The 13,034-nt window shown below is 39.0% G+C and overlaps 1 protein-coding gene across 1 annotated transcript; it reads right to left on the reverse strand.

Annotated features, from left to right (window-relative positions):
• Positions 1-7,732: 7,732 nt before the first annotated feature.
• On the reverse strand, positions 7,733-10,465 carry LOC148939027 (uncharacterized). Its single transcript, XM_089107344.1, has 2 exons — positions 8,960-10,465; positions 7,733-8,803 (listed from the first exon to the last, which is right to left on the reverse strand). The coding sequence occupies exons 1-2, from the start codon at positions 10,463-10,465 to the stop codon at positions 7,733-7,735; spliced, it is 2,577 nt and encodes an 858-aa protein (XP_088963470.1).
• Between the last annotated feature and the right edge of the window lie 2,569 nt (positions 10,466-13,034).

A 13,034-nucleotide genomic window follows, 5' to 3' on the forward strand; every position in this document is an offset into this window, starting at 1 on the left:
ACCACGTCCTTTGCACTGTATGCTTCCTTTTTTATACATGATCAGAATTTCCTCTCAGCCTCTAATGAAAAGCAAATTTAACCGTTATTTTTGACGTCTTGCAAGTGTTTTCTTAGTATCTTATGATGGGTAACTTATCATACTCTATGCCACCCTATGATAGGTACCTTTTCATACCCTTTGACAACCTATGATAGGTCAGGGGCGCCAATAAGGGGGGGGGCAGGGGGGGCCATGCCCCCCCCCCTAGACTTTGAAAATTACCTTATTATTTATATTTCACAGCTATTTTCTATTTTAGCTATATGCTATATTAAACCAGCAACAGGTCCAATAAATACGACCAACAAACTGGTGCCCTAATTATATAATCTTGTTTTGAAATGTCTAAGAGCGAGCGCGTCTACACTATTTTATTTCCGAGTAGGGTTCATTCAAAACAAAGCTTCATGTGGTCAGTACCCGTTTCGTTATTGTTCTTGTGAAGAATTCGTTGTAAACTATGAGTTTTGTATATTCCCTTTTTTAGTAGCTGGGGAAGGAAATATGTTCTAGGGTTTCAAGGGGGTTTCGGTCAGCAGATTCTTGACGTTGTTGAATAGTTTATGGGATGAATAGTCCCAGTGGAGTGTATGGGGTTTATGGGGTTTCTAAGCGGGGTAGTTTCACCGTGGAGTATGGGTGTGATTTTCTATGTGATTTTCTCAGTGTTTCTTCAGTTCTTCTCTTGCCGTGTCTGAGTGAAGTCCTTGTCTACAATTCTTTTAAATATGAGTAAAAAGCGACAACACACTTTGGATTTTTTTTCGGTGAAAATGCAGAAGAAAAATGAAGAAACTTTAGCGCAAGAAACTGGCAATAGTGTCAGTGCCCAAAGTCTCGGGTTAGTTGAGATAAATTCCCCCACTTGTGACAGAATTTCGGAAACAAGCAGAACAATAAATGGCTCAGATCAACATGAAAGTTCGGTCTGCATCGTTGAACCCCTTGCAGGTTCCAGTAGCAGTCAAGAAACTCTCTCAGATATCTCTAGGACTCGTCACGACAAACCAGCTCAACCTATTCTTGAGAGATATCCAGCTTCCACTTCTAACGGAAGGAAATTCAGTGCACATTATTATAAGACTTATGAATGGATTGAATACTCAAAAAATTTGAATTCCGTTTTTTGTTTTGCTTGCCGCCATTTTTCAATGCGGACTCTAAGAGCTGGAGAAACTGCTGGAAAAAGGGCTTTCATTGAGTCAGGATTTTGCAAGTGGAAAGACGGTTCTGCTCTATTAAAGCAACATGATGGTTCTGAAAGACGTAGGCATTGTACGTCAGCATGGACGGAATTTAAGATAATGAGTACTGATACTTCGAAATCTGTAGCGAATGCCTTAATTCAATCCAGATCTCAAGAGGTTCAGGAAAATAGAGATCATGTGAAGTACATTTTTCGCGCTATTTGCTTTCTTGGCCGCCAGGGTCTTGCTTTGAGGGGTCATGACGAAACAGAAACCTCTGCGAACCAGGGTAATGTGGTTGAATTGATGGAGGAAATGTCTACAGACAACAAAATGCTAAAAGCCAAGTTACAGTACTAATATGTTCACTATTGCAGTCATTAGTATCACGATGATGTAGTTACAATGATAAGAAATGCCTTGCGCCAAGATATTATTTCAGAAATAAAATCAGCTAATTACTTTGCTATTCCTGTCGACAAGACACAAGACGTTTCTAGAAAAGAACAATTAGCGATCCTGCGCAGGTACATATCAAATGGAAAAGTAGTGGAGCGACCAATCGGCTGCTATCACATGCACAAATTAGACGCCGAGAGCTTATCCAGCTCGATTTGTGAAACTATAGAAAAGCTTGGTGTAGATTCAATGCTGTGTATTGCCCAATGTTATGATGGCGCATCCGTTATGAGTGGGGAATTTAACGGAGTTCAAGCAAAGTTTAGGGAGAAGGTGCCTCATGCAGTTTATGTACACTGTCACGCCCACAGATTAAACTTGGTTTTGACTGACTGCCTACAAAATATCGGCGAACTTTCTGAATTTTTCTCTGTGGTGCAAAAGACTTTACGCATTTATATCATGCAGCAATACTCGTCACGAGCTATTTGTGGAATCCCAGCGTATTAGCGGGCAAAAAGTCTTGGAGCTAGAGAGGACTGTCCAGACTCGCTGGTTTTACGCAGTCCACTCTATGTCGTAGGTGAAGGCCAGATTTGATTGTATTTTTGCTGTGCTTGCCACAGTCTCTGATAGTTCCAACGGCAAGGCAGCGCGTGAGGCAAAAGGACTACTGGACAAAATCAACTCTGCCTCTTTTGTCTCAACTTTGCTCATAATGGAAAAAGTAGTAGTCATTGTAAATTATTTATCAGAGCAACTTCAATGTGGAAGTTTGTTGATTTATTAGGCACTTGCACTGATTTCTGGAACATATGAGACAATCCAAAAGCTGAGAAATAAAAACGAATGGAACAACTTGAGCAAAAACATATCTGAATTCTTGGCTTTAAACGATATCCATGAATCGAAATCTCCACAATCTAAAACCAGTGCTCTAAGCAAGAGAAGTCAAGCCATTTCCATTCATCTCAAAGACTTTCTTTCAAACTCAACAACCGGTAAACGCAATATTAGTCAGCCAGTTGAATCAAACTGCAGTAAACTTCTGTACTTTGAGGTAATAGATTGTTTCACGAGTGAGAGGGACCAAAGTTTCATGCAGAATATGCCTCTGCTAGACTCTTTATCTTCCTTCGACCACTCACGTTCCAATTTTCTCGATCTTTCGAAAGTGGAAAGAGTTTTGTATCATTATCAATAGATTCTCGGTGTCGATGACTAAGCCCTAGAATCCCAGCTTTCTGTTGCACAGCTGCATCTGTTAAAAAGTGATATTTAAAAAATGGATCTACTTCGAGCTATCGAAATCTTATCCGACCTCCCAGTTGCCTATTCTGCAGTGCTAAAACTAATGAAGCTAGTTGCTACTTTGCCTGTGACCACTTCCAGTAATGAACGATTCTTCTCAGCATTAGGGCGTGTGGGAGACTATCTGCGATCGACAATGGGAAACGACAGACTCAGTGATCTCATGATAATGGCCGTTGAAAAAGAAGAGGTAAAGAAACTGGATTTGGATAGATTAGTTGACAATTTTGGCAAGCAGCGACCTCACCGCTACCTTCTGTTTTAGGTATGTTTTCTAAATGTTGTTCTTTTTTTTGCATCTTAATTAAAAAAAAATCGAAAAAAAATCCTTGCCCCCCCCTACATTTTCGTGAATTGGCGCCACTGTGATAGGTACAATTCAAACCAAGACGGCGTTTGATATTTCCCATAAAATGAATGATTCATCTTGTAGGCTTGCTGTTAGAAAATGTTAATTTATCCTTGGTTTGTCTCCTTTAGTATAACTAGTTTTTGATTAAAACATTGGATTAATATCAACAAGATTTTTATAACGCTTAAAGTTCTGATTTTCTTTTTACCGTGTCATTTTTTGTTTTCTTTACCCCTCTACAGTGCTCTCATATGTGTAGAGGGTCATAAATAAATTATTATTATTACTAATGATTTATCTTAAAAACACATATAAAATAATTTAAAAACAAATATAGGTGAATTTTGCAAATACATAAACAAAATATGTAAGGGATAGTTACCCTATATAAGGTTTCATTCCAAATTGACGTACTAAAGCAAGTGACATCAAGAGGCTTTGACAATCTGATTATATCTTGTTCTCTGTCTCGGAATACCTAAGGGGAAAAGATCAGTCATTAATACCATAGTCATATTTTATTTTAATAATATTTTCAACTTACCATAACACCATTCATGGTAATGAATGGTGGTTAAAGAGTGATTTTTGTCAATAGAATCTCTAAAAAACGGAAATTTGACAACAATACTCAAATCAAAAGGACCTACTTTGTATGCCGGTCAAAGTATTTAAAATGTTTTGCAAACAACCAGAAAGTTACTAGCTTAAGAATATTTGTGTGATTTTAGAAAAAACCAGGCTACGAAAAAAGAGTGTAATTTCGAAAAGAGGGTAATTCGTACACCAGCAGCAATATGAAATCTGATATTTTTCCCAATAGGAATAAAGAAAGTATTGAGACAGCCAATCGGCTTAGAACCGAAAAAGTGCACTAGAGCTCTCAGTATCTCTTTGAAAGAAAAAAAGAGGAAGAAAACACTAATCTATATAATATATCTAATCTATAAAATCTATAAAACACTATATTCACAAAATGAAGGATTATTTAAAACGCTTATCCAGTAATAACAGCTACTGTTGTAGTAACTGTAACTGTGCATTGTTGTATATAGACCCCAGCGCCGCGTCGGCAGATCGACCGAACGCCGCCGACGAGACGCCCGGTCGAACGCCGCCGAACGGTCGTAACGCCGCCGGCACGCCACAGGCGCGCCACCGCCCAGATGGGCGGCGGCGTTCGGGCGGCGTTTAATTAATTTTTCGGCAAATCTTTAGTTCGTCAACCGCAAAGTCTGAGCTTTTCCTTCTCGTGTGGCTTAGTATTTTGATTTTCTTGATTAGAAATCAATCAAGGCTTACACTATCCCCGAATTTTCAGAAATTTCCCACCCAATCTATGCGTCACCCCCCCCAAAAAAAGGTTCCCCAAATCCCCGAAAATCACGCAATCACGGTACCACCCCTAGCGATATATCACCAGTGACTTTCCCTGCCAAATATTACTTTGCATACCATAATTCTTCACTACTCTCTTGTTCATTAATTTTCGTCTCTTTTGTTACTTTGCATAAAAACCAGACAGATACAATATGCAATTGCAAATATTGCGCTATGCACAGTTCTTCACATTTTGACAAAACAAAGTATCCTCTTTATGAAATGATTTTAAATCATTTCGAATGCAGTTTCCCAATCGTTATTTCTTACATCATTCGTAGTCAAGAATTTTATTTTCAAGTTGAATAGAATTATAGAACGCATTCACTACAATACAGCTTTAGCCTTCAGCTGGATTTTGAAATTGACAGCCGACAGATTGTTTCTACAGCTAAATTGTAAGTTTGCATATTTTTTTTTTTGCTGTTTTTAGATGAGATTTTCTTAATTTTTAATACTCAATTGTTGAACGCCTGATATAACATACAATCTTTTTTCTGAAACATTTTTACTACCCCCCCCCACAAAAAAAACCGACTATAGATAAAAAATTTCTAAATATAAAAAGCTTTTTAAAAGGTTGGGTACTTAAAAATTTAACCGTAATTTATAAAAAAATATTATTATTAAATAAAATTTAATTTTTTGCATATAGCGGGGGGGGGATAGGGATATATACTTTTTAAATTTTAATACCGATTTTTTTATTTAAAGCCGGGATGCCAAAAGCCCCCCCCCCCCCTTAGGACGTGTTCATTGTGTTGGACTAAACTGTTTAAGGTTATTTTGCGTGTTTATTTCAACCATGTAGCGACCTAGTTAATTATTAAGTAAATCATTCTTCTAATGAAAGCTGAGACGGCATCCTATCAAGAGGGTATCCAGTGGGGGGTAGGGAGGTATTACATTTAAATGATAATATCTCAATTTTTTTTTTCGAAAGCAGCGATCCCAAAAAGTTTTTTTTTTAATTTAAAGCAGAGCCCTTGGTCCGGTGCCCAAGTTATATTAAAAGGTCAGGTCATAATAAAAGCTTTCAATTTGGGAGGTTCAAGGAGGAGTCTTTGACAGTCTCATGACCTCAGGGTACTAGATGTTGCAACGTTCTTACGTATCTAGAGTGTTTTAAAAAATTAGATCACTCCACAAATGATTACCAAAAATATGCACAAATATAACAAATGTAACATTTGGAATATTATAACACTTTTTTCAAAGCTTTGAAGAATAGCAAAAAAGGCTAAATACCCCTAACTACGCTTGAAAGCTATTTTTAAAAGAAGCTCTTTGGAGATTTCCATGGAACTGACCATAGCAGAAGCTTTGAGCCTGGGTGCGAATCAAAGAGGAGTCTTTGAGTATTTTGACCACAGGTGACTTATTGTTGCGACTTTCATGAATTTGATAATTTTTGTTAGCATTTGGAAATCAAAGCTTAAACTCAAAAACTGATACTAAGTCTCCTAACATTTTGCTTGGATTAAAAGTGACAAACTAGGAAGAAAAATCTCAACATCTTCCTGGAGCTACTTCAGTCTGCATATTATTTCATTTATTTACATTTAAAATAGATGAGCTTTTCCTTTTTTTTACCTAAGAAAATGTCTGGCACTTCATTTTTGTTCATACCGAATAAACCATTGAGTGTTTTTTTTTTTTCATTGTTATTGAAGAGTTCTCACGTAAAGTTTTCATCATGTATTTTTCATTTTGTTAAATTTATTCCTTTTAGATGCAGTTTATAATTTGACTGATATTAGGTATTTATGAATTTATAATTTAGAATTAATCCCCAAAAGAAAAAATGAATACTATCCAAAATAGCAACCAAAAGCAATAAAAGCGCAGCAGTTCAGCCTTAGCCTACATGACATATATTCTATAAAGAAGCCAAAAATAATTTCAAATGTATTTTTTTTTAAATTGTTATTAAAAACCACTTTTTAGTACAAGAAGGCTTTTTAGGAATCCAAAAGAGCAAAAAAAAACAATCAATATCAAAGTCGCCCATTTCAACTGTTTTAAAGGTGAACAAACAGATGTTGGCAAAGGTCATTATTAAAAAATTCAGCTTCTAAGTTCAAAGTTATATATTCAAAGTTTTTGCCCAGAGAACTGACGAATTTTGTGGTACTGTATTTGAAGTTTTGTATGCAGCAATGCTCGATGAAAAAAAACTACTAATTTTGATAATCGTGTATATTAAGAATTCACACAGCCATTTCATTTCTACCAGATTTCTACTTCTCCTGATGAATAACGAAGAAGACCAGTTTCCAGCCAGCGACTTGTGAATTTTTGAACTCATGAATAGGCTCGAATCTGTTGTAAATATAAGCTGTGATTTGAGAGAGAATGATGAAAGCATTAATGTTTGCAGTCAACATTGATCGCTCCGGCGGCGCACCGCCGACATCTTACCGGCGGCGCGCCGCCGCCCTCTTCACGGCGGCGCGCCGTCGACATCTTACCGGCGGCGCGCCGGCGACCGCTTCCCGGCGGTGCGCCGCCGACATATGTCGGCGGCGCGGCGCGGCGTGCTGTTTTTGGTCCCGCCGCCGGTCTTCCCTAATCGGCGCGGCGCAGGGGTCTAGTTGTATAGTAGCACACCGAATATTAAGGAAGTGAAAAAATACTGTTTATGAGGGGGAGGGGGGTAGCTTAAACCTCAAAAGTGAATATTTAGGCCTAAAGTGCATAAATATCCATGAGAGATCCTTGATATAAATGTAGAGGAGGATCTAGCCTCTGACGGCCCTTCATCTGAAGGAATGTTTGGACTAAGAATGCAAATTCTTAATTAATTGCAAATTAATGCAAATTAAGTCTGCTAATATTTATACACTACTATAGTGTATAGTGTATAAGAGTTACCTATGGCAAAATGCATTGAAAACTTATTATTTGGGCTATATAAATAAATAAATAAATAAATGCATTTATTACCCATCAATTAAAAACAGATGGAGCACAACAAAAGACAAGAAAAAACGCAAAAACACTAATTCTTCTGAAACAAACACAAAAAAAACCAAACACAACAACCACCAGCTTATGCCAACTACTGCTGGAGAATCATAGCCCAGGGATGGGACTTAAGTGTCAAATTATATCGAGTAATCTGCGCTAGGATAGCTTCTTCGGGATTCATGATGCCGTACCGATGCGAAACATATCGATTGCTTGTCCATGGTGGTAAACGCAACAAAAACTTTGCATACTTGTAGTACACTGAACGCAATTTCAGTCTATCTGTAGCCGTAAATATACGCCAGAATGGGCTGAGGTACAAATAATGAGGCAAAACCATAGCATTGTACACCCGGGCCAGCAGACGACGGTCAAACTTCCGCTTATTTGCCACAATACGGCTATACGTAAATGAAACCCGCTTCTGAAAATGAGAAAGCAGTAACCGCCGCGTCTCTAGTATTGACCGTCCAATAGGAAGGCCCAGATATACAATGCCACCGGCGAGCCCAACAGTAGAAACACCAAGTGTGATGCTTCGACCAGCATCAGATTTCGAATTAAACAGCAGTACTTCAGACTTGTCGGCATTAAACCGAAGTCCAATCTGAGCATACTCTTGTTGTAGTCGAGTAAAATTATCTTCTAGTCCTTGCAGAAAGCGGCTCAGGTTCAGTACATCGTCCGCATAACCAATCAAAGATAAATCAACACCGCGCAGAATGTAAGTTATAAGTGACTTCGATTGCGGCTTTACGATACTGTTATTAAATGCTGTCGGTGACGAAATGGCACCTTGTCTTACCCCCTTCTTTACCGGAAGAAGGGGATTACCACGCGGAGAAACAGCAACATCATTCAACAGGCTAGTGCACTCACTCGCTGGTAAAGGAAGTTTAAGTTCCGCTTTTAGATTTTCATACATGTCAGCCAGTGGGGTTAGAGAGCAGGGATCAACACCGGCCAAACCCATATCCAGTATAATCTCCTCGTGGAGAAGCGAATCAAACGCGCGCCTTACATCATGAGTGGCTAAAGCGATGCTTTCACCGCGGTCTTCTGCGTCAACTAAAGCGGATACTAAAGCAGAAAGAGCATGGCCGCATCCGAGGCGAGACTGAAAACCGAACTGATGGGCCTGAACTGTACATTTAGTACGAAGCTCCTCAATAATCAGATTTTCAAATATTTTACAAAAAACAGTTGAAACCGTTATTGGGCGAAAAGACGAACAATCGGAAGGAGGTTTATTTTTCTTTGGGATAGGAGTCAGACATCCAATTGAAAAAGAATCGGGCACAATTCCCAAATTAAATACCATTTGGTAAAGGAGGACCAAATGCTCAATAAACATACCCCCACACAACGACAAATGTTGTGCAGAAATCCCGTCATATCCTCTAGACTTTTTTTTCTTCAGTTTCCCAATTGCAGAAATAATCAGACTCTTTGTAATAATCGGTCCCGGACTAGATGCATGCTCAAAAAAATCTTGGAGTCTCGCTTTATAACTATTTTGAAGATGGGGATCCGGAGCAGAAAATTCTTTTTTATAATGCTCAATCCATGAAGAAAGTGGTATAAGAGACGGGGTTTGACTTGGCGCCTCTTTCACAAGACTAGACCACAGCTTATTAGGCCGCGACCGAACTTCTTCCGAACAAGACGAAATAATCGAATTCCGATGCAAAGAGAGCTGCTTTGCAAACTGACGTTTCGTATAGATGTACAGTTTTCTCAGCCACCCATCCCGCGGCTTATCTGCTTCAATCCAGACCGAGAGCCAAAATTTAGCAGAAAAGCAAGCATTGCGCAAGTTACTATTAGTTGACCAACCGGGCTCTTCGGTTCCAGATTTTACTCGCCTAATGGGTACCACCAATTTTTCTGCAAGGGATAGGGCATGAGTAAGTTCACTACAATATAGATTCAGCCGAATTCGAGAATCCCGCATATTCTGTTTTGAACTCCGCATTAATAAATCAAACGGTACGCGAATTTTCGCCAGAATATCATTACACGCATTCTGGAAGAGATCAGATGACGCCCTATCCCAATCACTAATATAAAACACAGATCGCTTTTTAGCAAACGGGATAAAAGAAGGACCGACATCATCAAACCGAGCACTAAAAAACAGAGGAAAATGATCTGACGTAAAACTAGAATCACTAACACCAACTTCCACAATAGTTACAGATCGCGTGTGACAAACATGGTCTAAATTAGATGTGCTACCCGAATTATGGACGTAAGTAAAACTCTTATTCTTCGGCGCAACCAAGTAATCATCATCAAACAGACCGAAGATAATACTTGGACGAACAGAATCACCAGAAGAATTAAGTGAGTCAGTTAGGTCACAATTGAAGTCACCAGTCACGATGCAGCATAAGCCCTGCTCTTTTATTTTTCCCAAGCACTTAGATAAACGAGCGACACTAATGGCAAAAAGTCTCTCAGAACGGTCATCGCGATATTTCGTGGGTAAGTATACATTCAGCACAACCACATTCTGGATTCTAACCGCTAAAAAGTCACTTGCTGAATCAAAGACAGAAGAAGTAAAACATGACTTCACGTAAGTCGCTAGACCACCACAAGGCCGGCCATGAGACTGAGAGCGGCGCGCAGCAACCGAGAACACTTTGTGATTAGTTGATAGTTCCAAAAGGCTCAGGCTCAAAGTGTTTGCAAAATGTTCTTGAATACACACTATGTCACACTTCGATAAAAAGTCCTTCAAAAACACAGACCGACTTAACAAATTTCCATTTATATTCCACGAGGCAATCGCATAAGAGGCTAAGGGTCCTCGATTCATTTCTTCGCTGGGGTAGGTCTATTTGAAGGGCACCGAACACTGTAACATGTATGACCTCTTTTTTTGCATGTGATACAGAACATATCGTTGTTGCACTTATTGTCCTTACTAGATACGTGGTCAGTGCCACCACAGCGGCCACAGATGGGAGATGCGGCGCAATCTGCCGCCACATGACCGAGTCCATGACAGGAGTAGCAACGTTTCGGTAGGAAATTAAATTCCTCGGCAGGCAGCTTCTCGTAGCCAACGCGGACGGAGTCCGCGAGAAAACGGTCTAGATTCTTTCTGGATTCAAAGTACACCTTGAATACTTTCGAATGTTCGTATTTTCCTATTTCCACTGCTTTTACGGCATTTGGGACAATAGTTTCGACATCCGTGTGGGACATACTATTTGGGACTCGTTTTAGAACTCCGATGAACAAGCGCTCCTTCAGTGACGCTGTAACCGTGGGTGTCCTAGACCTCATATTTTCCATAATCTTCTCTGCAGTCGCCTTCGACTTGACGTAGAGCTTCCAGTCCTGTTTAGTCTTGCGAAGTTCGCTAATGTCGTCAGAATTTGGACATAAACTATCCACGAAACCCTTACGAGCAATTGGGTTGTCTAGAGTCTCTGGTAGGTCTTTCAGTACAACGGCATAGGATGGCTTAGTACTGACATGAGCATGACCATTATTGATAGAGACACTGTTGATAGAAACTTCAGTAGTTGCAGACATACTCGGAACAGCGTAGCTTTGGGCCGAGACGAAGTTCCGGAACTCTAGGCACAAGTCATTTACTTTGCGCGAAAGAGTCGCTGTAACTTCGCCAGGAAAAGAGGGTACTTCATCCGGCTCATATATGACGAACTTCGGTAGCTGGACATTATTCTTATCACAGTAATCCAACACTTTCAGAATGTCCGCAAACGTATCCGCTTTCTTCTGCCTATCCGTTTGGCGGGTAGACATCTGTCCCTCGGACCAAATAAACTTCTTTCCTTCATTAATTTTCTCTTCAGGAAAAAATCCGCAACCAGTTTGGATTACAGTTTGGAGTACTTGCCTAGGCCGTATTCAGGGGGCTTTAAACTTTAGTTTTTTGGGGTTGTGGGTAAAAAAAAAGGTACCTAGGTTAGGTTATGTATTTAATATATACTATGCTTTTTGATATCCGATTCAGGTTTAGCTTCGAAATAACTCTGAATTTCGGGGGAAAATCAAGTCTTTTTCTCTTTCGATTCAGTCACCTTTGTTTCTTCCTTATGACTTAAGAGTTTACTCTTCTTTGACTTTTTCTCATCTGAGTCATGTGTCATCTGAGTCAAGTATGGATAAACTAAAACAAATCAGAGGAGCTTCAGAAATTTATATCCGAAAAATTTCCCCCTCTTCTCACCCTCAGACATTTTACTGAGAGTGGTAGTTTTTACTGAGAAAGATTAGTTTTTAAATACCAAAGCATTATGATAAAAAGCCAAACTGAAGCCGTAAATAAAAGGGTGATCGATGAGAGGGGGCATCCTTATATCTAGGATAAATCTGCATTATTGAGTAAGAGACTGCACCTAAACAAGCCCCTATTCACGAAGCATCAATAAACAGAAGTTAAAATTTAGTGTTAAGAGCAGAGAGTAAAGGAAAGCAGCACCCATTATTATATTTAGTATTGCCCTTAATTTGATATTAAAGACGTAGAGACGCCAAATATAAGAAAAGTTTTAAAATTCGGATTATTAGGCTATCAGAGATTATAATTTAAATCAATTTATGTAAAACAGCGTCAAACCACTCAAGAAATAAGAATTTTTAAGAGCCAGGAAGGGCATCACTTTAAATATGTTCCAAAAAGTTCCAAAGCAGCCAGTAGCAGAACTCCAAAAAAATACCAAAAGTTGCCAACGAAAATTGGGATAGTGAAAGCACTGGCAATTTCAGACGAAATCCGCCGACGAATTTCACTACGCCATGAAAGCGACAAATTTCACTACGCCAAGTAGCGTGGCTACCATGCTACCCCACTTTTTGCACGCCGGCATGTAAGAACTCATATCTTGCTGGACACCGCAAAGTTGCTTTAACCATGTAATAATACCAAGTAATAAATTATCATCTATAGGTTAGATTTGGAGTTTTATTCAAAAAAAAAAAAAAAAAAAAAAAAAAAAAAAAAAAAAAAAGGTCATATAGGCCTACTACCTGGTGCCTATGTTTAGTAGCCTCTTAAAAAAACCTGAATAGTTGTAAAAGAAAGATAAATTTTATTTATCGACGCTATATATTATCACTAAATCGAGAAAGAAAATTTTGGAAAAAAAACATTTCTTGCAGCAATTCAAGTAGAAAAGAAACAAAAAGCAAAAAATCCCTAACAGGTGCCAGATACAGGGACCACTGTAAATTTTCCAAGGGGCGTGTTTTCAATAATACAACATAAACCAACATAAAAATTCGATATCCCTTTGAATAGGACTACTCTGTTGTAGCACAGTGGATTGACGCTCTGCTTGGCAATAGGGGGCCCAGGGATCGATCCCTGCTGCATCAAGGTTGGACAATAAGCTTGCTTTTTGTCCCTGTAA

The sequence above is a fragment of the Artemia sp. Qi Xiang Cuo genome, unplaced genomic scaffold (genome assembly GCF_049724085.1).
Source record: "Artemia sp. Qi Xiang Cuo unplaced genomic scaffold, ASM4972408v1 HiC_scaffold_22, whole genome shotgun sequence".
Classification (NCBI taxonomy): domain Eukaryota; kingdom Metazoa; phylum Arthropoda; class Branchiopoda; order Anostraca; family Artemiidae; genus Artemia; species Artemia sp. Qi Xiang Cuo.

Excerpts from the sequence above, each read along its gene's own strand:
- LOC148939027 (XM_089107344.1), bottom strand. The coding sequence starts at position 10,465 with ATGAATCGAGGACCCTTAGCCTCTTATGCGATTGCCTCGTGGAATATA. Across the intron at positions 8,804-8,959 it reads TGGTCCTCCTTTACCAAATG|CTTCGTACTAAATGTACAGT; the intron begins GTATTTAATTTG and ends ATTATTGAGGAG.